The sequence below is a fragment of the Pantherophis guttatus genome, chromosome 2, assembly GCF_059756535.1.
Source record: "Pantherophis guttatus breed Tessera chromosome 2, ASM5975653v1, whole genome shotgun sequence".
Lineage (NCBI taxonomy): Eukaryota > Metazoa > Chordata > Lepidosauria > Squamata > Colubridae > Pantherophis > Pantherophis guttatus.
The window spans coordinates 249,071,694-249,097,756 of NC_142064.1; the positions used below are offsets into that span (position 1 = coordinate 249,071,694).

General features: G+C 42.3%; 2 protein-coding genes across 22 annotated transcripts in view; both read right to left on the reverse strand.

Moving 5' to 3' along the window:
- LOC117673966 (sodium- and chloride-dependent creatine transporter 1-like) overlaps positions 1-330 on the reverse strand; it is a 31,433-nt gene extending 31,103 nt beyond the window's left edge. The window contains exon 1 of the mRNA XM_034431715.3: positions 241-330. Within this exon, the coding sequence (XP_034287606.1) occupies positions 241-251 (11 nt within the window). The 5' untranslated portion in view covers positions 252-330. The remainder of the gene's footprint in view (positions 1-240) is intronic.
- A 3,006-nt stretch (positions 331-3,336) lies between these two features.
- The window catches only part of USP19 (ubiquitin specific peptidase 19), a 46,693-nt gene continuing 23,966 nt past the window's right edge, over positions 3,337-26,063 (reverse strand). For 11 of the 21 annotated variants that reach the window (XM_087888004.1, XM_060684283.2, XM_087888003.1 and 8 more), the window contains 11 exons: positions 24,176-24,277; positions 22,655-22,795; positions 21,602-21,720; positions 21,340-21,477; positions 20,760-21,163; positions 20,080-20,190; positions 18,940-19,156; positions 14,439-14,591; positions 11,557-11,720; positions 9,598-9,782; positions 6,137-7,686 (listed from right to left, as the gene is read on the reverse strand). In XM_087888004.1, coding sequence (XP_087744130.1) covers positions 7,468-7,686; positions 9,598-9,782; positions 11,557-11,720; positions 14,439-14,591; positions 18,940-19,156; positions 20,080-20,190; positions 20,760-21,163; positions 21,340-21,477; positions 21,602-21,720; positions 22,655-22,795; positions 24,176-24,277 — 1,953 coding nt within the window. In that variant the 3' untranslated portion in view covers positions 6,137-7,467. Of the gene's footprint in view, positions 4,394-6,136; positions 7,687-9,597; positions 9,783-11,556; positions 11,721-14,438; positions 14,592-18,939; positions 19,157-20,079; positions 20,191-20,759; positions 21,164-21,339; positions 21,478-21,601; positions 21,721-22,654; positions 22,796-24,175; positions 24,278-26,063 lie in introns of those variants that run through there. The other 10 variants (XM_087888009.1, XM_087888014.1, XM_087888008.1 and 7 more) reach the window with 1 other exon arrangement.

Genomic DNA, 26,063 nt, shown 5'->3' on the forward strand with positions numbered 1-26,063 from the left:
TGCTGCAGAGGATTGTGGGGGGGGGGAGGGGGGGATTCTCAGGACTCATTAAATAGTGGGAGGACAAAAAGCAATCCATGAATGAAGGTCTATTTGGGCAGCATCAATGGACACACACACACACCCTACAACAAACCCTGTTTCTTGTCAGCCAGGGCAACACTGGCCCATATCACCAGCGCCCTCCCCCAAAGCTCAGGGGGAATTTTGACCAGGAACACATTCCCACAGATGCCTTACCCTGTTGCCATGGTGTCCAGTGAGCAAATACATCCACTCCAGGGTCCGTTTCCATGTAACAGGCAGCAGCCACATTCACAGGGCAAAGACACAGCTCCTTCTTCTGGGTTGAGCACTAGTCCATGGTTTGAGGGGTGGGGGGAGGAAGAAGGCGGCTATGGGTTGATCTGGCTGTCCGAGGAAAAAAGAGGCCAAGGATATCTCGGTGGCTAAACTTCCAAACACAATGTATCTTATAGCCAGATAAACGTGTGTGAGAACCACAGGCGTGGCCAAAGGCCTTGGGTGCTGCCCAAAGATGTGGTGCTGGGCAGTTTTCATATTTTTGGGCTAATCCAGGAATGAATGGACTTGCTGCCTTGACTTCTGTGCTGAGGAATCCATGCGTGGTAGGGATTTTTGGGAAGGCTCCCATGGCAGACCTTCCATGCAAAGTTGGCAGATCTCCTCCTGCTTGTAACATCAAGGGATGGGCCCACACAACACTCTTGATCCCGATTGCAGAGTTAACCCATGTTCTGGGATTCACACAATGCACTCAGCCGTAAACTAGCGAAAGGAGCTAGACGTTCCAAAGGAGCTTTTTCACCTTTGGACTTTCCGGTTTTTCTTTGAAGACGTTTCACTTCTCGTCCAAGAAGCTTCTTCAGTTCTGAAGAAAGAAAACCCAGAAAGTCCAGCTGCCTCTTGAAAAAAGCACCTTTGGGACAACCATGACCTGGATGACTGAGAATCTCCATAGACAAAGAACTGGAGTTTGCTACAACACAAAGACTCAGCCCCTGCTTCCTACAAACTTTATTATACAGGTAGTCCTCGACTTGCAACAGTTCATTTAGTGACCATTTGAAGTTACAACGGCATTGAAAACAGTGACTTATGACCGTTTTTCACACTTATAACCGTTGCAGCATCCCCATGGATGCTTGACAAGTGGTTCATATTTATGACGGTTGCTGTGTCCCAAGTTCATGCGATCATCTTTTGGACAAGCAAAAACCATGGGGAAGCCAGATTCACTTAACAACCGTGTTACTAATTTAACAACTGCAGTGATTCACTTGACAAATGTGGCAAGAAAAGTAGTAAAATGGGGAAAAATGCAAGTTCTCACTTAGCAGCAGAAATTCTGGGCTCAATTGTGGTCGTAAATCAAGGACTACCTGTACAAATAAAGCTTTTTGTATACCCCCATTTGTTCCCCTGGCACCTTGTGGGAACTGAGGCAGATGGCATATCAGTTCACCTGCGGAGGGGAGGGAGAAACCCTCAGTCTCTTACTTCCTTGTTGCACTAGGCCTTTGAATCTCAGTCGGCAGAGTGGAGTGCTTGGCAGGACAAGTTACAGGAGCAACAAAGCAGGAGTCCAATGGTGGCAACCTCTAATTTTTGAGTGATATGACTCCCAGTTTCCCAATAACTATCCTTGTGTTCAAATTTGCACTTTCTCCTAATGCGTTTTCAAGGGAAGTTTATTTGTCATCTCTACGAGCCAACATGGATAACCAGAATGGCAACGAAGTCTTCTCATCACTTCCAATCTCTCAATCTTCACTGTTATTCAGCTTCCATCTCATTCCCCACCCCCCAATTCCCTAATTGCTAGTTCTTCCTTCTTTTGAACCCACATACAGTATTATGCCAGCCATATTGATTGATTAGAGGCAATGGAATATTTACGTCATCACATTTAAAGAGTGCCAACTAGGGAAAGGCTGCTCTAAGCCCTGCCTTTGCTTTTTGATCAATACAGGAAATGTACATTGGGGATGGTTCCAATCAGAGGACTAATCAATAGACATTGTGGAGCAGGGAAGCTAAACAAAAAAGCAAAAATAATGGGTTACCTACAAACAGAAAATTACAAAATGTTTGGGCAGGTCAAAAGATTTTGCAAGTGACTCAGGACACTTGAATGATAAAAGCCTTTCGTAGAAGTACTCAGGAAGTCAGTTAGACTTCTGAGATGGTAGTCTTCTTAATGTATAAATTACATCTTGGCAAATTTTCAGAGTTCTAGTACTGCTATTTGTGTACCCATATATGTTAAAACAGCCTCTTCTGAATCTTTACTTTTTCTTAAACAAAGGCCTCTTTTTATTCCTTACGGCAATTGGATTTTTTTCAAACTTCTGCATACTGTTTAAAAAGCAGGATTTTCCCTGAAACATGTCCCTACGTGAAGTTTAGTTGTTACTAAGTAAGAAAAAGGGTATTTTCAAACATGCTAGCTAATTTGGCAATTTTGGACTTTAGGACACTATCACAACAGCTATGGAGAACGGGAACTCTTTTATATTCCACTGTATTGTGCTTTGTAGTAAGATGGCCAAAAAAACAAAAGAAAAAACCCCAAGGTAAGAACCTTGCATTGTGCATACTCCTTCCATAAATCATGGGGAAAAAGAAGCTATACAAAATGATCTGGAGTGGGAAGATTGCAGCTTGAACTATCCATTAAATCGGGGGTGTCCAACATGGCTGGAGTTGAAGTCCACAGTTCTTAAAAGTTGCCAAGATTGGACAACCCTGAATTAAATCTTACACCATAATACAATGTGTTGAGGTTTAAGGCTGGGTTAAGATTCCATTTATATAATATCGAAAAAAATATACCTTCACTACTGCAAATAGGCAACATATTATTGATTATATTTATGTCCTGGCCATTCAACTGGAGGTAGGAGGCAATAGGGATCTTCTTACATTAAATTCCTACAGCAACCACTGAGATAGTCTTAATTGTATTACAAATGAGTTTCCATGGCTGAAGATGATAAATTTTAGACTCTGAGCCCCCCCTGTACTAATCCATCCCTTTAACTGCTGCTATTGCTTTCTTTTCAGCGCTGTAAATACACGTAGTGAAACAAAGCGTGTTGTAGAAACACATTCAGTTCATAACAAGAACAAGGATATCCTGAAAACCCTGATTTATAGCACTTCCTTTGGCTAAGAGTATCAAACTTACCAAAAAGATAGAAAGAACGAAAGTTTTAACTCTGGTTGTAATTAATTCTACCCTGGTAACCTGGCTGGTAATCTATGCCAGAGTGGCATGGCAGCAGACATAATGCACACAAAAACAGAAACAAGCAGCATTAAGTAGAATTTAATGACTCAGGACCGAAGACAAACACCAACTTTATACAAACGGAGAGCAAGACAAAGGTTTCCTAGGAAAAGGCCCCGGACAGCCTCATTTGGTTACAGCAATTCTGAGGGTGGGTGAAAGGGAGAAGGAGCCAAATATTTAAATAGTGATAGTGCTGGCAGTGGCTTTTCAACCCAAGGGAACCGCGAGGGACTAAAAACAAAAATTCCAAAAATTACTGAAGATAGCCGAATAGTAGAAGGCTCTGTAGCCTTTGTGAAGGATGAGAGGGGAATAGCAGGTGCCAACCATCAGCCTCCTTCTCCCTGACAAGATGACACAATGCTGGTGAAGGGACCGAGAGAAAGAGGGAGCTCTGCTTCTCTCCCACGGGCCGATTCTACGGCCAAGACGGTGTCCTGAGCTCAGGCTGCTGAGGAAGAGGAGATTGGGAGAGCAGAGGAACAGGCAGCGAGGGCATGGAAGTTTGTGAAGCAGGCACCGTGGTATGGCAAAGTGGGAGAAGGCCTCTTAGGGGCAGAGACCAATGGCCCCTTCCCCCTTGGCTTACAGCAGGGCAGGCTGGGCATGTGGAAGCGCATCTGCTGCCTCTCTGTGCAGGATGAACCTAACCAGAGCTAGGAGGGAAGTGGGAGTGGGAGGACAGGAGCTTCGGGGATTGCACTGGGGGCTCACAAAATTTCCCCCCTGCATGCCGGCACAGAGCAGCTTCGGGCAGGGGACACAAAAGGGACTTTTCCGTCTGGCAGGAGAGGAGGAGGCATGGGTGGAGCAGAAAGTGCTTGTGTGCTCAAAAAAAGGGTCACAGCAGCTCCTCCTCCTCCTTCTCACTGCAGGGGTGCGCCAGGGAGTGGTGTGGGGGAAGCCACGAAACCAAGCCTTCGTATGTACACTGCCCTCCTCCAGCACACCATGCTTTTAGTCAATTTCCTCCATGTTGCTGTAGGATGGTGCGGGGTGCTCTGCAACCCCTTCTGGTGCCAGGGCAGGAGCAACATCAGTTGTCAGGCTGGGTCCAAAGGAGGGAGAGCTAATGCCCTGCAAATAGAACAAAAGATTAGACAGAAACAATAAAACCGCAGAGGATCCACAAAAGTTATTTATTTTCTCTCTTCCTCCCCTCCCACCCCCCACTTCCCACAGAAGGATTCAAGCAAAAACATTTTGTTCCATTAGAATCTGAAATGATCAAAAGCCACAAAGTACATATTTATGTATCAAACTAAGTTAGGCTTTTATTAAAACAGAATGTGGTAGAAATAATGATAGTCTTGAAAGATGTGTGATGTTCCAGAACAAGGACCAGACTATTACTTAGAAGCCTGTGAAATTTGTCTGTGAAATATAGTTTGATTTCAGTTTGTATTACATATGGTATTCACACGCACAGACGCACCCACAGCCTTACCAATAAGTCCCTTCTGTATAACTCCTGCCTAATCACTTGTTAATCTAGGATTGTCTGATCTAGTCTGTACAATTTGGAAAACGCTAAGCCAAAGTAACTTAATTCTACAACCAAAAAATAAAAATAAAAACGAGGGAGGCAATCTGTATGAATTATACAAATTAGCTCTTATGATGTCCCAAAGGTGCTTTTTTCAAGAGGCAGCTGGACTTTCTAAACCAGAAAGTCCAGTTGCATCTTGAAAAAAGCATGGGGACAACCATGACTTGGATGACTGAGAATCTCCATAGACATTATGCTGAAGATATTCTACTACTAGCAGAGAAGGGCAAATAGCTTCAACTTTACCTACTGACTGTAAAATCCAATAAACCATTCAGCTTTACATTTTTTCACCCCCTACATTTAAAAGCATTTTTGTAGTTCTTAAATCAATAAAGGCAAACCAAGCCTGGTTGTTTAGGTTAAAACAAGAGAACCATCTTGGGGTCAACAGTCACATTCCATTATGTGGGCAGGGCAACTTGTTAAACTACTTGAATACAATGGGGAGTGCCCACATATTTTGCTCTCCTTTTCTTCTCTCTTCAATTTCTCTCTCTCCTGTTCATCTAGGGAAGGATTGACGGCTCATTCCTCTTAGGGATTCTGCACCCAAATTCCTCCCCATTTGCTTTCTGAGACATCACCTGCATGTAATTAATAAGGTGTGCAATGCTATTGATTTGATTTTTAAAAAATCCTTTAGAGTCCTTGGGTGAGCAAATGCAACCCCTACAGAGAGTAATTTCGCTGTTAAGTCCATAGCATTGCAAAACTTATTAACTCCTTAAGGCAGCTGCAACTTTTTTTTAGAAGCACGGAAAAAGACCCCCCTTTTCTGCTTTCAAATCCAAAGCACTACCCAGCCGCTGGAAATTAGCCTTTGCTGCAGACTGCCCATTCTTGTTTTAAATCAACACTGAATTTCATAGCAGCACACAACAAATTCTGAGCTGCCACTAAATCATAGAACACATGGAAGTTCTCTCCTAGCACTGAGTCTCCTTCTGCCTTAATACCATTTCCCCCAAAATAAGACAGCCCCTGATAATAAGCCCAATTGGGCTTTTGAGCGCATGGCAATAAGGCCAAGCGCTTATTTCAGGGTTCAAAAAAATATAAGACAGGGTCTTATTTTCGGGGAAGCACGGTATTTCTATAGCTTTTGCTTTGTTGCAGTTTCTTTTTTCACCAGCACCAATGCAACTTTAGAGGTCAATATGAAAAATATGCACGGGACCAAAGGGACTGGAAGAAATCTGTTACTTTTAGAAAAGCGGCTGCTGAATGGAAAAGCAGCTGACAGTGAAAGAAAGAGAATCAACAGTGAGTTTAGAATACCTTGATTTTTATTAAATACAATAAATAAATACAGTGAAAGTTTTTCCCCTGCACAATGCTAACTTTTCGTTCACCAAGCCAGTGGAGGATAGTTTAGGGGCTTCCCTTCTCCAAAATAGAAAGGCTCCCACCAGATCTATGTACTGGCAGACCCTGCTCGATGGCATTACTACAGTTAGTAACTGTTCATTCCTTGGGACACAGCGAGAATAACCGACCATCAGGAACAGTTAACCTGAAATCTTTTCTCCTTCCCCAAAGAATCTGAAAAGATTCTCTGAAACTACTCCTAGGAAGAATCTGTAAAGATGTTAGGAATTGGACTGCATATGAATAATATTAATAAAAATTAACAAAAGGGTGAAACAAAGAATTTTACTCATTCCAAGTTTATGAGTTCTCAACTCTGACTCCTGGCTAAAGCCGAGGCCCTATATCAAGCTATTTGAGCCAGTAGTCTGAAGGCACAAGAGACATTTTATATCCCAGACTGCAGGGCCAGATTAAAATACTACAGGGTCAATCAACAGTAACTCCCTACTTTTACTTCTACTATATGCATGCACAGAAATAGGCACGCAAGCATCCACAGAAATATGTACAGAAGCAAAATGCAAGATAATGAAGCAGAAGGAGAAAAAACAGTGTTCCTTTACACTCATATCCAAATACAGTTGCATAGCTAGATCAATATCTAATATGCTTTTTTAAAAAACAGGGGAGGCTGAACTCTCTGGTTACATCATGGTAAAGAAATCTAACCCACCAATGTTTAGAAAAGCCAACAATACATTCTCCCTCCCCCAATAGAGGAAAAGATGGTCATTAAAAATCTTTGACTTCCTTCAAACAAGGGGCCAATGACTAACTGAGGAAATTATCAGTCTTGCAATAACTCTCTCAGGGGATGTTGGTGTCAGCCAAATTAGGGGAATTCTATCAGGATAGATGGCAGTCAGGTCAATCTTACAACCATATCATTATGGACAAAATATTTACGGATCTGCAGACTCTGTTAAGCCAGAGTAATTTGCTAGCCCTTGATTCATGTGATGTAGTTTTCAAGAGCTGTTTAAGGAAGATTTAATCCAGAAAAATGCCAACTATCTAGATGCTGAGATGAGAACTTCCTGTGACTGTAAATCCATGTAATCAATCAACTGGAGAGAAAGGGCACTGGGCCTGGCGCCTTCAACATAGGACTGGCATTAGGGCTTCATCTTGTGCTACTTGGCATCCTAGCCACTTTGCTACAAAAATGCCGTAGAGGACAACACTGCAGTAAGATGGCTGCCATCCTCCAGGTGCCTTGCTACTGCCGCTACCTCCAGCGGGTCTGATAGATGAGCGGGTAGAAGACATTGAGGAAGAGTGCCACAATGGCCGCCATGGTGCCCAGGACAAAGTATCGGACATGGCCTTCATCAGGACACTCTGAGCTGAGTTTTCTTGTCCTTTGGCTGCAAGACCTCCAAGGGTTCCTCATCAGCCTTCTGGCAGCATCCTCTTCAGCCTCCAGTTCCTGCCAGAGCAGAGAAGCCTGCGATGTGGAAACCTGCGTCAGCACTTGAGGAGAACATAATGGCAAATCCCTCAATCACCCATGCTTTGCCCTGCTTCTTTTATCTAATTTATACAGCTGCCCATCTCACTTGCATGTGGCTATCCCGGAGAGCCTGCCCTTCACACTGCCAGTTTTCTGAAACAGCCTATATATTTCTTCTGCCTGATTACAATTCTAATAGTAGGCCATGTTCAGATAACAAGGACCTCCTTGGGAGAGAGTGAATAGAACAAGCCACATGAAGATGGAGGAAAAACGTATCAGTTAGGCATCCATGCTGGCTGGCTGGCTTGGTGGAAATCTTCCCAGTCTGCCAATTTATTCCATTCAATAAACACAGGCACCAAGTAATCACTGTTCATGCTTTCTTGTACGAACAAAGGACATTCAGTTGGCTAATCAGTCACACTGAGTGGGAACAGCCAGTCACAGACAAGCGTTTGCTGATGAGAACATGAGGACCTGAAGATAAATCAGTAACATCCAAGTATGTGCAGGTGAGAATTTTAAAGGATGAGAAGCCTAATCAACAGTTCAACTTTGGTAAGTGAAAAATCATAAGGACCAGTCTGAGATGATAAGTAACTATAGTAATCTCCTTTTCTCTTTAATTAAAACAGATGCATAGGAGAAGTTAGTCACAAAGTAATCAGTCATAGACCATATTTTCATGTGCAGGACGATCCACTCAGGGCAGTCAGCCAATCACATTGATTTTCTACTGATATTTAAAGCCAAAGTATCCATACCATCTTTCCCCATTTGGTCCCCTGGGTTCTGTGGACAGGTGCTGCTTCTTCCCGAGTTCTCAAGTTTTAAAGTTTGTTCTGGGAAGAAAATGCTGGAACTGATGTAAGGGCTTGCTGTGAGTGACCATAGGCATAAAAGGAATCAAGGCTTAAGCATAAAGACCCTCTGGTCTTTCTGGGCCTATTTCTCCTCCACAGGTATATGGTTTCCAGAAGCCCTAGCAGACGCCAAGATCAAAATGGACCATCAGCAAACTGTAGGCGGTTCAGAAAGGACAAGGCTAATGCAGCCTGTCTTTCATATCCTTGGATGAAGCCCAATTTAACCTTCCACCTAGGAAGCCATCCTAGGTTGGATACCACTATACCACATGGCTGCAGAATCCTAGGGCATACCTGGAACCACAGCCACACTCGTATCTGAAAGTCCTCATTTCTAACTATGCTAAGATCATTGACAACATTTGAGAGAAGCCCAGTCCCACCATATTAGGGGATGGGAATAAGGGAGAAAGAGAAGGGAGAGGAATCTAACAGGAGAACTGAGTGTGTAAGAAATTTATTTATATCCTGCCTTTATTATTATTATAAATAACTCAAGGTGATATATACTTAATACAGTATTCATTCCTCCTCTATTTTCTCCACCACAACAACCGGGTGAGGCGAATTGGGCTCGAAGAGACTGACTGGCTCAAAGTCACCAAGCAAGTTTTCATGCCTCTGACGCTGCTGGCTTCTTGAGTTCTGTTGCGCTGCATGGTCCCCAACAATTTACTATTATCTCTTGTAGTACATTTTCCACAGAGATAATATCTTTTACTACAATCACTCTAAACTCAACTCCGCAGTTCTGAGCCGGTGTATCCCTTCTGGCTCCTGAGAAGAAAGCATCTCTTCACCCCCCATTCCAACAGACATACACTCGCAAGCATTTCTCATTTTTGCAGTGTTTTTCCTGCCATCTTATATACTTGTTTTTCTCCAGCATTTCACTGGGATATACCAGAGGACAAACAGCACCCACAGCTCCTCATGGCCATAGCTGCAAGCAGGGCCCATCTCCTCAATTGCCAACAATGAAAAAAAATATTAGTTCAATCTAGTCTTCCCAAGGTGGACTGATGGAACTCCTCACCTGACTGGCTGCTGCTTCTGCAGATTGGGCCAAGTCTGCACGGGGGTCTGAGGGATGAGGGGGTCCTCGAGGGGGTCTATCTACAGGAGAATTCCGTCGGCGGTAGAAGAGCACGTAAGCGTATCGGGTCACGACCTGGCTTTCATCCACTGTAGTCACAGTGCTGTCATCAAAGAGCCGCCAACCTGAATGAAAGGAGGAGAAGGATAAGCATGGAGTCTTTCAAAGCACAGGCTGCCTACTGCAAAGGCCTACTACTTCTGTTCCTGCCATCTCACATCTTCTAAAGTTATACCTCTCTTTTAACCTACACACTCAAATTTAATTTGCACCTTAAGTATTTTGATAACCATAGTTTTGTCTTGCCATCAGAACTGCATTCATGAGTGCTCCTTTCATGGCAGCGACGGCCTATTGGAGGAAGGAGTGTTGGTCAGCAACGTTGTTAAAAGGAGATGGTATTCTCACTGGTCCTCCTGTTAAAATGCATTCAGTGCAGGGAGAAATATTTAATGATGCTAAATTTGACTATCTTTTCTGACTTGTGATAAATAAACCAAGCATCAGGAGGACAACGTTGCTAACAGAAAAAAAAGGGGAGAGATGGTAGCAACTCAGGGAATGGCAATTTTCAACGATTCCTCCTTTGGTCCATTTTGCCAGCTTCTCTGCTGACCAGAAGATGCTAGAACTCTATCCTGTTTCTCTAAGAGCAAGGAGACTAAGTAATCAGATTCCACACTCTGAGCAAATTATACATGAAACAACGATAGTCCTTCTTAGACCTTTTCCAGCAAATAATCCTCTTTTGGGGGTGGGTGGGGGAAAACGTCAGTATCAATATCCTAAGCACATGCAATAATTAATCAGCTTTCTACCCTCCATCTTCCTAATCCCCAAATGTGGAAGGAACTTTTATTGCATGTGACCCGCGAGGGTAGAGGAATTATAAACAGCCATTCTGAATTACTGTCCAATTCCTTATTACTTTGGAGCTGGACTGTTCTTGGATATTTCAAGTTGATCCATCACTGTACCAAGCTTGTTCCAATAAGGACAGAGGACCGTTTCTTTCTCCTTTAAAGTGAACGAAGCAGGCAAAACAACACCGAAGAGCGGTGTTTCTTTCTATAATGGAGGGAAAGTATCTTTGAATATGCTGCTTCAAAGGCCGCACCAGGCTAAATACCCCAACTAAGCATTCTTCTCATTTCTGGCCTTGCCTAATTCTGAATAATGAGATATTGGCAGAATCCGTTGAATCTGTGACAAATTATCTACTATTTTTTATACTCTTTTTGTCCTCTGCCAAGAAAGATTTTTTTTAAAAAAGTGAGAACACTCCCAGAGGAGCAGAGGAAAATTCAATGTTCCTCCTCTGGAAAACAGCTAAGGGCTGTCAATGGATGCCAGAGAACTTCTTCAATTGGAACTGAGGTCATTGTAAATTAATCTCTAAGGTTGCTTGATCTATTAACCTTTCTGTTTGCCTGATGATATGAAACAGAATAGAATTAACAAATATGCCTGTGGCCGTTTGGATGGGCAGGCTGAGAGCAACTAATGGTGCCTCAGAGATTTATGATCCCAATCACATCGCTTACATATGGCACAACACTATCTCGCTGAATTCTGCAGATAGATCCATTAGATTAGGAGGAAGGACTGAACTAAAATTTAGATCTGCACTGTGCCCATCTGAGGGGAGTGAGGTCTGCTGTGACTTGCATCCATTGTACACAATTCTTGTAGAACGACAACAACAAAAAGATCTAAGGGCTGGGAACAGAAAAGGAGGGTTTTTTCCCTCCTGCAACTGGATGTGCAATCTTAAAAGTCATATGAGGTTGATCCTAGGTTTCCATGAAACCCTAGTAGGAAACAGAAAATCCCTCTTCTACATGGATTCCCTGGCTCACCTGTTGAAGATCAGTGGAGCTAAAGCCTTCCCCTACTCACCTACATCACTACGTTGGCTGTTCTTGTCACTAGGCAGCCGGGCGTAGGCTGTGTAGTGCCCACCAATCATGCCCCCATAGTGATTGATTACTGCATACAGATCATACATGGGCAACTGCTGCTCATCTTTCTGACCAATGCAGAACTTGCTCAGGTCCAAGCTCCTAAGGATAGAATAGAGCAAGTTAGATAGTTGCATACTTTGTGCCTAATTCCATTCCTCTCTCTTTTTCCCCTTAGAGGCAACCCTGTTTACCAACTGACATTCTTTACTGAGACAATCTTCACTGTCTCTTTATCTGGACTTAAACTCGGATCAATAAAAGCCATACTATTACAGAAGATTGAATACGGGAAGACAGCCATTGGGTCATATATAGAAGAATTTTGAGAGTGCTGGAGTCAAGTTTTGCTTTGAACTTAACTCTCTCTTGTAATGGAGTGGGCATCCAATCTGAAATGGATCGGGGCCCAAATTCTGATTTGAATCCAGAGGGAAATCGTCTCATTTTGTCAGTGGTTAATGACTTGTTTGCCTCTATTTAAAAAAACAAAAACAAAACCCCACAGGTATCTTCTTTCTAGAACAATCATGTGACCATGCATGGTCTGATAATCATCCACACAACAATTCTAAGAAAAAAAGATGAGTCTTTGTGCTGTTCCAAATACACATCCAGGGTTTTGTTTTTGTTTTCAGAGCAAAGAAGACAGAAAAAGGAACCCAACATTCTTAGTGGATGTCTCTGCTTCTAGAATTTCAGTCAGAATTCAATTACTCTTTATGAAAGAGATTGAAAGAATTCTATCCCATTAACCAAATTAAGATTCCTATAATCAAGAGGTCTCTGATTTAGGCGATTAGATTGGGATTTCATGCTTGGCATATTCTGCTTAAAAGATCAGATAACTAATGATAAAAAAAGTATAGAACAAGTGCGATAAATATGTATTTATTACAATACAGTATTTCTATACTGCTGACTCTACAAAGACTCATGATAGCTTATATATACTGAAAAAATTATAATGTAAAATAACTCATACATTTGTTAAACATAAAGATTTTAAAAAAGCAATTCCATTTTCATCACTTTCATTCAATTTGCCAATATCCCTTCCATGGCTCTCAGGGTAACCCTTTAAGAGGGGTGGTCCCTTTTTTGCTTTGTTCTGATTTGGAAGTGTTTGAGAATGAAATAGTTCCCTTACATCTTGCTGATGTAGAGCCCCCGTTTTGCCCTTTAAAAAGCCTGGCCTTCCCCGCTTCCAAAACTAGGTGGAGATATTGTTCCACCTCAACAAGCCATGCAAAGTTTGGGGTTGCCCTTCTCTTGAAAGGGTAGCACACTCTTGCTGTAGAGACTAAAATACTAGAAGAGCCAATGGCCTTATTCAGCATATGGTTTATATGTTCTGCCCAAAGAGGAATGTCTCCATTGCCTGAAGATAAATACACGTATGGCTTTTTTTGCTTTCAGACTGTTTTGGGTACTCCACAATCATGCTCAGATATGGCAAGCCTTGGAGTGATCAACATGACTTCTGAGGTGGCTCGCTTTATGAAATATGCTCCAAAACCTCCCCATTTAATTCCCAGAGAGAGAAAAATCAAGTGGATGTGGATGATGGGAAAAATAAACTCAGCTCATTTGTTTCAAAGTGAGGAGATTAATTCAAAACAGTAGAGAAACTGCTGCTACAAATATGAAGAATGTTAATGTGATAAGCTGTTTTTACAGTGAGCCTTCTTTCATCAAATAAATGGTTACTGAAGACAGTAAATATATCCCATTCCTGGAGCAGCTTTGATATACACCCCACCATCCTGTCCATAAGCTGAAGCAAAGCAACAGTGCAGAGTTGAATTCAGCTCCAAAGATGATTAGATTTTCCTCAGCTCCTGTGGCTCAATTACCTCAGAAACAGACTACGGGTAGACCTTGCCTTTTTGTTACCCTTCTTCTATTCTCTTCTTTCCTTCCTCTACATGGAGGAAGCAATGCCTTTCTCCATACAAAGGAAGGTAAGAAGCGATAGCTCTCTCTTTCCTCCTGTTCAGATGGCTTTCAAGAAGAGATCATTTTTCATTTTTTTCATTTTATTGGATTTATATACTGCCCTACTCCCGAAGGACTCAGGGCGGTGAACAGCCAAAAGGTAAAACACATGTAATACAAAATTTAAAAAACCATATAAAACACATTAAATAATTTGGCCCATACAAATTAAAACCCCTATTGTTTTAAAACAAATTTAAAATTAAATAATTAAAAGGAGGTTAGGCCAGGCCAGCCTGTTGAAATAAAAAGGTCTTGAGGGCCCGGCAGAAAGTGTGTAAGTCCGGGATCCTCCGTATCTCTGGGGGAGCTCGTTCCAGATGGCAGGTGCCCCCACAGAGAAGGCTCCCCCCTGGGGGCCGCCAGTCTATACTGTTTGACCGACGGCACCCTGAGGAGCCCCTCTCTATGGGAGCGTACTGGCCGGTGAGAGGCCACTGGTGGCGGAAGGCGGTCTCGTAAATAACCAGGTCCTAAGCCATCCGTCTGCCCCTGGCCCACAGAGATCAAGGTCTCTGTGGGCCAGGGGCAGACAGATCCTCTTTTGAGTCTCTTTCCACATTTACTCACCCTTCAAAATGGTGTCGTACAACACCCAACCTCCAATGCCAGAAAGATCAAAGGCCCAGAACTAAGGAGAAAGAGTTCACCAAAAGACTGTCCATCTCTTTATGTGTTAGGTTAATTGGTCCTGAATTTATGACAAAGCCCAAGTAGTATAACCCATCCTTTGTTACTCAGAATGGTCCTACCTAAAGAACTGCTTGGGTCTCCATGATGTTAAAGAGATGAATAAAGCGACACACCTTGCCATAACCTCACCTGACTGGGAAATCCACCATGTCGTTGATCTTGTCTCTCCAAATGAAGCTGCGGAAGGAAAAGCGCTTGAGCTGTATGATAAGGATGTTGGGCAGACGCCATAGCATCAGCTGCTTGGATGCCTCACGGTGCTGCTTACATTTTGGGCAATACCTGTGGAAAATGGAGCAGGTAGAAAGATAAAGAAGGTTCCTCAGTATCTCCTGCTGTTATTGTCATGCTACAGAGTTCTGGTATTCTCACTAAAGAAAACTGGTGCAATGGCCCTTGGAACAGCCACCTCAAGAGAAACGTATCTTTTCTTTTATGTACACTGAAAGCATATGCACCAAGACAAATTCCTTGTGTGTTCGATCACACTTGGCCAATAAAGAATTCTATTCTATTCTGTTCTGTTCTGTTCTATTCTATTCCATTTCGTCTAGCACTAGAGAGTTTTCTAAAAAAAAAAGTATGTTTCTTGGTTCTACTTGAAAGGGCTTGCTATTGATTTCTGATAACTAGTTTGTTCTTAACTGTTATAAATGTAAGAATGTGCTATATTGATAGTGAATTCTATATTTTATATGTTTTTATATAGCAAATATCGTAAGTGATGAAGTCGAGCAAATGCTAGTACTGCATAAAGTGTGCTGGGGGTGGGTATCTCTTTTATGGAGCCCAAGAGTAGAAGGGGCCAAAGGTGTGTGCTCCTTTTTTGCATCCTGGGGTTAGAGATACTTAAGGTGGATCCATTTCATCCCTTAACATTCAGAGCCCATAGACCAAAACAGGTCCTGCAATGCAGTCCTTGATGTGTCACATAAAGCCTGACCCACTCTCTCAAGCTGCCAGAAGTTTTGCTCCCCCTGTTGCTAAAGCTAATAATAAAATTTCTATACTCAAAGATGATCACAACAGGCACAATTAAGTATAAGAAGCTAATTTAGCAACCAATGGCAAAATCTGAACTTAATTGAAAAAAAGATTTCTATGTTCCATCATTTAGTAAAGAACATGATGCGCCTAAGTAATTTATCCTTGACAGCTGGGTACGTCTGAGTGACAATCCCAATAATTACACTATTTAGCAGAGCTTTCCATCTTGTTAATGCTCTCCTGCAATGCCTGGGGGAGACAGATCATAAGGCTGTCAATCCTTTTGGCAATTTGGGCTAGCATCAAGCAAAGTAACATCAGAAAGCTGGGCTGGGTATGGAAAGCACAGTGTCTGGTGGCTCTCCTAGATTATTTGCCAGCTAGTGCTGTGGAAAGATGCTATTTTTACTTCATGGTCAGGGGGATGCCATAGGTTCTCTTTTGTCCTCTATGTTCCTTAATGTCAATATAAATTGCTGGGGGATGTCATCTGAAGGTTTGGGCTAAGGTGTCCTCGGTATGCAGGTGACAGATTGCTCATTAATACTTAGGAACCCTGAAAAATGAGAATATTTTGGCCTGGATGAAAGAAAACAGAAATTTAATTTTGGCAGGATCACCGGCTGAAGGAGAGGAGGCTCCTCTAGGTGGAGTAAAGAGACATTCCAGTTTGGAGTCAGTTCAGGGAAGGAAACATCTGTATTTGCTAGTTTTCAAGGGAAGACAACATTCTTGTAATATAGATGATCAGCAATAAAGTATCTACTTGGTCCTATTCATGGATTAGTTCTGGCTGTTTGCACCAGACGTTAATGCAGACAAAATTGTAATGTAGAAGGAATCTCTGAAACTGAATGGAAGCATTCTACTGGTTTTGGATGGGTCCCTTCACCAGGCAACTCCTTCTCCCGCCTCCCCATCCTTGGTCTGCAGCAAGCTGTTATTCTGTGTCCAAGTGCAGATAGTGGCAGTAGCTTTGAGTGTCTTTCATGCCAGACTTTCTTTCAGTCAACTCAAAAGTGCTGAACATTAGGCATGTTGAAACAAAGGGACACACTGCTTCCACAAAGAAGGTTTGGCAAGACCTTCTGACCTTCCAGAGTGTCACTGAGGGTACGGGACAGAGCTTATTTTAAGGGATGGCTTCCTTCCCAATAGAGAGCTAAGTTTGGATCTTATTTATTTTAGTCAGAGCTTGAATATCTTTATTGTATTAATCACATAGTTCTTTATCATTTATAAACTGCCTATGGGAATTTTTAAAATTTATAAATATAAATGTTTATAATTTCAAAGTGTTTTGACATGCTTATAAAGCATGTCAAACACTTTGAAATATAACAAAAACAATTTGTCCAAATGTCTAATTTATTAAATGAATCTGGTGACGTATAAACACTGTGAAATAAACGAAGTATATCTTGCCTCTCTGTTTATGCAACACTCAAGAAGAATTATAGCAATTACAAATGCAAATTGGAAAACAAAATTAAAAAGTACTCTAAGTCAAGGCAAAATTAGAATTAATGCATTTAACATCCAAACAATTCAGCTAATAACCAAATGCTTGACAAAAGATATTAGTTTTTGCCATTTTTCTAAAGAATGCTACTTGGACAGAGGGGGCCTGGGATACCACACGGGAAGTACACCCTACAGATTGGTGGATGTGGAAAAAAGCTACAATTTTTTTTTTATTCAAACACATAAACTGATTCAGAGGATTTTAAATATTAATATACTATTGAGACTAGAGGTCTTTCTTTTGGGATTAATGGACAAACAGTTGGTAAAGTCATGAAACTTTATTTTTGTATATGATAGCTGCACAGTAAGATTATTTGTAGGCACAAAGATGGAAAGATTCAGCATTATCCATTATGGGGGGAATGCTTGATGAAGATGATGGAACTTGCTGAGATGGCCACATTGTCTTCTTCGATTAGGGACAAGACAATACCTATGTTTATTGCTGATTGGAAACCCCTTATGGACTTTTTGTGTAAAACAGAAAAAACTTACGATTTATGGTTTTGATTATTAGACAGGAAAGATTATAGAGAGAAGAGAATCATAATGTAACTTTAGAGAAAGGGCAAATTTAAAATTGTACTTGTAACAACTATAAAGAAGGTTGGAAGCCACTTCTCCATATCTTTTTTCTTTCTTTCTTTTTTTGTTTTCTTGCATTTTTAGCTTTTTCTTTGATTTCTTTTTTCTTTCTTACTTTGTATTAGCTTGCATTAGTTTTTATGTTCCTTTTCAAAACTTTCAGTAAAACCAGTGGTGAAATCCTCCGCAGGTTGCCACCGGTTTGCTGCCCGCACATGCCCAGTGTGCACCAAACGTGCACTTCATGCGGAAAAAGGAACCTTTTGAAGGTAAGTAGAACAGCGAGGAGGAGAACAGCTGTGCCACGTGATTTAATCGTGTGGCACAGCTGATCATCGGAAATACCGGTTTGGATGAACCGGTAGCTGTTTTTTACTGCCAGTTTTCCCAAACCGGTAGCTTTTATTACTACCGGTTCGTCCGAACCAGTGAGAACTGGTAGCATTTCACCCCTGAATAGAATTATATGGAAAAAAGGGAACCATATTTCAAGCCTTATAAGAGAAGTTCCTTTCCCATGTACAAAATAGTCCAGGCTTTGGCAGCGTAGTGATCATCAAAAGGGCCTCTCCTACTGACCTCAGTAACTGGGCAAATTGACTGGTGGAGAGGTGGGGCCTCAAAGAGGCAGGCCCTAAACTTTTTAAGATATGTGGATGTCAATTCCCAGAAATCTCTAGTCACTGTTTTGGCTGGGGAATTCTGGAAATTGAACTCCAGACATCTTAATAGAATAGAATAGAATTCTTTATTGGCCAAATGTGATTGAACAAACAAGGAATTTGTCATTGGTGTGTATGCTCTCAGTGTACATAAGAAGAATAAAATTAATAATAAAAATTATAATAAAATTGATGTTCCTAAAGTTGAGAAACACTGTGCTAAGTTATTCAGCATGTTCAACATCAGCATTAATAAGTTCAATCATGCTTAACATCACATATTTCTCCTATTAGTCAGCAGTCTAAACACCATTTTTTGCACCAAATTCAATTTTCAAATGCAGCTCCATAGAGAGTATATTACAGTAGTCAAGACCCAATGTAGCAGGAGGTTGGATTAGAAGACCTCTAAGGTCCCTTCCAACTCCATTATACCCAAGGTGTCTGTAGCCATCACTAAGTCTAATCAGTATAGGAACTGTCACATTGGTGTACTAGTGAAAGTGGGAAACGCATGCTCCTCACCAGAGCCATCGTATGCAGATCCAGAGAGTTGAGAGTACTTTCAAAGGGCAAACCTGCTCTTTTTGAGAGGAAAACCCCATCCAAAACAAGCTTCCCACTTATTCTAAATCCCACTAAATCCCACTTTCTCATCTAAGCAACATTCAAGGACGCATAGTGCTTCCTTGGAATTAGATGTTAATTGGAGCTTTAATCAAGGTTAATTAAAACTGTGACAAACCACAGCACAGGGGACGGGGTACAACCTTAAACACCAGAATTTAGATTTATTTATTTTACTACCAATCAATTTTGGAAGTACAATTTTGTAGCCTAAACAGAAATCCCACAAATCTCTTCCTTACCAGGCCTCCTCAGGGGCTAACACCTCTGGCTTGGTGAAGAGATTGAGACACTGTTCCAGGGTGAAGTGTCCTGCCCTGGCTGCTTCGCTGGCAGAGCCTGGATCCTCGACACACTCCAGCTCCTTAGACTCGACCAATACAAACTCCTTCATCCTTTCATTATTTTTCCACACCAGGGCCAGAGAACAGTCATCTGTCAGGTCCAAGGGGGCATCTCCTACAAGGCAGAAAAGGTTACAGGTGCTGTTGCTCATTCCTCCATGCTGGGCCTAAACAAGCACCCAAGAATTAACAACTCAAGAGGTAGTTCCTTTTTTTCTTGCTCATACAAAACAGAGAAAGGCATACTTTGGGCATATTTTTAACACGACTCTGTGAATAAGAACAATTTACAAGCCTTAATATACTCCTAGGCTACATGCTGGCTCTCCAGGATAGTGTTTGGGATAGGTATTATGCTTCTGAGGGAAGAGCAAAACAGTTATCTAAAATGCGGCAAAAGGGACGCATCACAATCCATTATCTGTTTCTGCAACTTTGCAACAAAAAACCAAAGCTAATTATGCAGGCTGAAGAGGAAGAGTAAGGAGAAAGTTGGAAATTCTGGCTCTCAGTATTGTGCTTTCCTGCGCAAGACTTGTGCTGTTTTGAAAAATCTTGAGTAGTATATATTACATGCCTGATATTGGACAGATATGTCAACATTCTATCAGACAGAATATTTAGGATGCCAGTATTAGCTACGCTTATGTAAGAGCTGATGAACAGCAGTACTGAAGGATGAGAACATGAGCAGTATTCCCAGCAGTCAGTTTTCATTACTTTGTATTGCATTATAACTCATAATGCAATACCAAACTATATATGCTTACTTGCATTAATCACATATGCCACATCTTTGCTGTAGAGCTTCATAACATTAGCATGGGAGCTATAAAGTCCTCGGAGTGAGCGAGCATCCATCCATCCACCCACCCTCCCTCCCTCATTTACTTTCCAATGGTTCAATGGCACCATCCCTCAGCTCAAGCAACCAGATATAGCTGATAACAGTCTATGCCTGAATCTGTGTGGCTCTGTCTGACGTGTTCCAGTCAAACATTCAAGCTGTCATTGTCTTCTTTGAATCAAAATTCTCACCTTTATCCTCCAGTTTCTGCTCCTTGCTGGTTGCATCAATCTTATTGATGTAAAACTGAGTAACTTGAGAACTCAGCCCTTCAGCTGGATGCTGATAACCGGGAATGGCAGCTGTAGGGAGGAGAGAGAGAAGGAGGGAGGGAGGGAGGGAGGGAGAGTCAGGGACACAGCATATCTAGCCAGCTTTTCTTTTTCCTGATCGAAACTCAAATCCCCTTCTTGCAGCCTGAGAAGCAGGTAAGTAGAAAACAGCACCGTTCAGCATGCCTCAGACATGAGGAACCACACGAAGTGTTCCATGGCCCTGCGTTAGGAATCATTATTCCTTGTCATTCACTCTGAGCATTGGCTCTCAGCTGTATTCAGCCCCCTGGACCACACATGGAACAAACTGTTATCCTGATCCCGACCCTCCGCGTCATGCTTCAAAAGAAGACAGGAAAATGAAAAGAAAGAAAACGCAACAATACCAATAGCTGTTGATACTGATTTCACATTTGGTTCCTTGACAGAGTTAAGAGTAGGAGTCACACAAATGCTTATCCCTTACTACTTCCACAGAGATACATAAAGAAGGAATACAAGGCAAAGCTGGATCAGAATTGCTCTGAAAAATCGTCAGGATTCCCTTGGAATGCAAATTTCAAGCAAAGGATAGCTGGAAAATCTGGGTTAGTCACCTTCTGGCCTGGGGACTCTTTCATAGGGCAGCTCCCGTTCCAGACAGCTCTCAAGCTGCGACTCCGCAGATGATTCAGAGTAACCTGAATCTAAGCTTAGGCCTGAGCTTCTCCCCGTGGGGACCTTGCTTCTGACTGTGCTGGCATCCCCTAATTCAGGCTGTAGCTCAGGGGCGGAGAGAGACGGCTGGGGCTCCTGCAAGAGGTGTGGGGCCCTTGCTCCGTCCCCAGATTCCATGGCGCTAGTTTCAACAGTTGTGGCGGAGGCGGCGGCAGCAGACCCAACTGTAGCGCAGCTATTCCTGACCGGAGGTTCTTGTTTTTCTGAAGACAGAAGAGGCAGGCCTTGCTCGGATGGCATCCTACCCACCTGGAAAGGTGGCTGGAATACACTGACTGAGTACCTGAGAAGAAGCAGTAGAGCAGCTGATCAGAATGGAGTCTCACAACACCTCCTCTCCTCTCCTCCCCTCAAAGCAGCTGGTCCTGCAAAGGCAATGAGACCAGCCTAGCCCAAGCCTACAAATGAGCCAGACAAGCACTGATGTCCAAGAATACTGCTGGCACCCAGATATTTTACCTTGCGTAGCCTTCCAGAAGTTGAGCTAATCGTGCATAGGTGAGGCGGGACTCGGGTATGCTGATAAGAAAGGGGAAGCCAATATTCTCGGGGCGGCACAAGGTTTTGTGGTTGGACCAGTGCGTTCTCTGACACACTCTGAAAACAAAGACACAACAGGTCTCCCACGGGGAAACTAATTACTCTCTTCCCACCCACCCCCTGGCAGTCAAGAAGAAAAAGGGGTCTCTCTCTCTCTCTCTCGAGCCAGATGGTAACTCACACATTGCAGTAGCCGACCCGATAGCACCGAGTGCAGCGCTTCAACTTCTCTTCGTCCGACAGCTGCTTTTTCTGACAGGCGGCACATTTGGTGATGGGAATGCTGGGCACCTGAGGACGCTAAGAAAAGATGGCCCACGTGATAAGTCAAAGCAGCAATGATCTCAGATGGAAACACAGGCAGTCCTCCAGTGATCATCCAGCACACGGTTTGGACTTACTGAATGAAGGGACTTGTGAACAAAATTCAGGCACTCGGCAACCAGTTTGCAGATGACCAGTTGCAGCATCTCACAGTCACCTGATCGGCATTTGTGACCTTCCCTGCCAGCTTCCCACAAGCAAAGGCAATGGGGAAGGCAGCAGGGAAGGTTGCAAATCACTTGGGTAACTCTCCCCTGCTTTTCTTCACTCATTTGCATCACACCCTCCTTGCCCCCTTCATTCACCTGCGTCCTGCAACCTCCTTCCCCAGCCTTCCTGTGCTCGCACAGACACACACACATGTGTAAACACCAGTGCTCTCCTTCCCAGGTTACCCCGTGCTTGCACACAAGCATAGCCCCACATCCTCTTTCCCCGGCTTCTCTGTGCTTGCATGCCATCCCACACCCTCCTTCCGAAGCTTTCTGCATTTGTGTGCAGGAACATGCATCCACCAGTGTCCTCTTTCCCTGGCTTTCCTGCATGCTACACTGCAGCAACTTCCTTTCCCAACACACATGTAGCCTAGGCTGGGCTTCCCTAAACCCTGCCCACCGCGTGCTCCTTACCTGGTCTCCCCCCACCCGCCATCCATCATGTCTTGGGTTACCTTGACAACTGGGACCGTCTGGAGGCTGAGTGATGTGCTTTATGACTGCATTGCTTAGCAATGGCAATCCGGGGTCTTAATTCCAGCCATAACTCAAGGACTACCTGTGCAAACTTTGCAGAAAGGGATCTGCCATGATCTCAACCCTCCTATGCGCATGAAGAAGGTTGTTCTTCTGCTGGTTATAAAACTGCAACCTCCCCTGCCCTTCTTGACTTACATTCTACTTGGGCCACTCACTTGTTGAACCTGCAGCTCCACCACCCGCTCCTTAGCCAGCTCTGGAGAGAGCACCTCAAAGCACAGCAGAAGATCGGTGGGAGAGACGGTATCTAATGACTGGGAAGGCAGGAACATGCGGTGGAAGTGGTTCTTGATCACCTGTTCAAAGAGGAGAATTGGAGTCATGCCTCTGGCAGTATCCGTCCCCCTCCCCCACAAAATGTTTTCACCAGTTTGCCTAAAAACCTGGCCATCGTAAGTAGTTGTATAGGTAATACCATAGATTGGCACAGAGGACCCCTTAAAAGTTGTAACTGCCCAGTCACTTAGACAGTGAGAGAGGGCGGTGTATAAATTTTATTCAATAAATAAAAAATAAAAGTGAAAGTATAAAAACAGCCACTATCATAAAAACTGGTTGCTCTAAACAGCAAATATATGTCTGACTTGCCCGGGAATTGCTTAACTGGCCATTTTCAAATAGAAGGCTGAGCTAAAGATTTTGCTAATCTAACTCCATATCTTATATAGTTGGTGTGGCAATAGTGGGAGGGTTTGGCTCAGATTTCCATTTGCCCTCCTTTCGCGGGTATTACTTTCCATCCCCACCCTTGGTCTTCTGTTTCTTTTCTCTTGGATGATCACCATGCCGTACCTGCTAAGCATGCCATGTCCTACATTAGTAGGAGGTTGGCTAGCAATGAAATGCCTGTGGGTGAACTTATATATTCATCAGGGTTATATAGATGCCCGCAGGAGCCTCACTCTTGCTCCAATAAACTGATGTTCATAGGGAGCACTACTGAGGAGAAGGCTTGTGTTGGCTGAGATTTCCATATTGCTGCAAGCACTTTTATTCCCAGAGGCTAGAGACCATCACCTGATGTGCCTTCCACAATGTATTATCTACTCTGTTTTTGAGATATTGCCCCTTCACATAAGATTGCACAATGTAAGAGGATGACACACTATGTTTATGACAGTGGTTAGGAAGTGGGGAAAAACCAGTAGATATGGTAGGCAGAGTCTGCTTGCTGTTTAGTAAAGGGAAAAAGGAGGTAATTCCTATTCAGTCCTTTTCTCAAGAACAGATTCTAGGATATCCATCTATGACATTTTAAAAGTTTGTTTTTCCTATATGGATATCTACCTCATCAGATGAGGGACACACTCAAGGTCCTAGCTCTTAAATATTGCCATCTGGGGGGAGCTAGGAAGCCATGTGCTTCTATGGCAGCCCCTGCCCTATGGAACCCTCTGCCCCCCTGAGGTTCAGTAGGCCGCCATTCTTTTAGTCTTCAAGAAGGCTTTAAAGAACTGGCTCCACCCGCCCACCAAGCAGTAGGAGAAAATTAGATAAACTGCACATTAGAACTTTGATTTGGTGCCAAGCTTTTTTCTTTAATGTTTTAATTGGCTTAGTTGTATACTTTTAATATGATTTTAAACATGTTCTAATCTTTAACTGGGAGCTGCCCAGAGTTGGTTGCAAAATGAGTAGCCACATACATGCTTTAAATAAATAAATATGTAAATCACCTCAGCCAAGCGCAGGTTCTCAGAATTCACTCGCACACTATGGGATACGGAGTCTAGGACTTCCATGGCAGTAGAATTCTCCTTGCTGATGCTCACTAAGAACTATTGGGAGAGAGCATATATTAGGCAGATCTGTATTTTTCAAAGCGGTAACATTGTAACACCATGACCCTTAATCTGTTTCTTCACTGCCATTTGATTCACCTCTGACAGCTATCATTCCAAGGAACAAACAGTCTTTTTCATATGAAATGCCATTACAGGACTCCAGGCCTACTGATGGCAAAGTTGAGTGGCTTTTATAGCACGACACAACTCATTCTTGCTTTCCGTGTTATTAAACTGTCTTATGGGGAATACAGCACAGAAGGAAGGAGACATGATATGGGAAGAACTAGGGAAGACACAGCTGCATCTTAGCCTTTGTCTCTCCTTGCCTGCTACACCTACTTTCCTTCTTTCATCCCCTAGCAGTGACAGTAGCGGGTAGATGGGAATTCAGTTTTCCATTCTAGTGTTACTTCATTAGCCACACTGGCCATAATCATGGTGCTACGGCAGACTTTGGCCAAAGTTTCTCTTCACCAACACATCCTTCCCCTAAATTGTTATTTCTTTGCAACATGATTTCTCATGTTGGCTCTCCAGGTACTTGCTGAGGACTCAACGTTCTCCACAACTAGTATAGTGTCTGCTTTTGCTGTAGCTGTGCTCATACAACACACTGCCTGTTTGTCATTTCCCTTAAACCTTTAAACCTCTTCCTCAATCAGTTTTATTATAATTTATTAATTTTATAAAACTTAATCAAAGAAAAGAAAAGAGTGAATAAAAAAAGGGGGGGGGGAGAAAAAAATAGAAAGGATATTCATAAGCATCATACCTTTGGGGCAAAATGTAAAAATAACTATAATTTATAGTTATCTATTAAAATATATCAATTCAGTTTAAACTAGTATTAAAGACCAATATAAAAAGTAGGTTAATATACAATAATTAATAACTAGCCAAGTTATAAACTGAGATTCAAGCATAACAATAATTTCTGCCTAATATGAAAAATATAGCAAGTTTTAAATTTTACTGGAAAAAACAAACAAACTGGCTGTCACTTATAAGATTATAACACAAAATAGTTTCCACAATTTATTAAATTCTTCATCAGATTTTTTAATATATGAAATTTGTTATGACGTAATTCTCTCATACCATAATTAGCTATTCCTTTCTGGAAGAATTTGTTCATAATTCCCAAAGAGAAACATAAAGAATCCCATTACTATGTTCAAATCTAGTTTTATTTGTAGGAACATAAGGTTTAATAATATTTTATAAGAAAATAGTAGGATGGAATGAGAAAGCCATCTTGAAAATGCGGTTTTTTTCCATTATAAGTTGTTTTCCAATATTTTTGAGCTTCACAGTATGAAAAAATTATCTTATTTGATTATTTAACTACCTAATTTCACAATCAATACACGGGTAGCACACCCTTGACAGAGTATCTTGCACCAATTTCCTCCAAGTGTAACATTAATCATAAATGTGACATTTTTTTCTATCATCGATATTCTCATTTTGCATTTCAATTCTCTAGAGGCAGAGACATGCCAAAGTCACCTGTTTTCATATTGACTTCTAACTTAATTTTTAAGAAGTTAGGTGTTTAATTAGGTACGACAGAAATAGATCTGAGGGAAAGATCCCTGTATCAAAGAAGCTCTTTTTTTCTTACCGTTAATTCCCCTGCCACTGCACCCTTGCTTTCTAAGTCACTGGGACATATTTAGTTTAAACGTATAGATCTACCCATTACTAAGTGTGTGCAATGGTTCAGCGCCTAAGATGCTGAGTTTGTCAGTTGGAAAACTGTGAGCCTGGGTTCGAG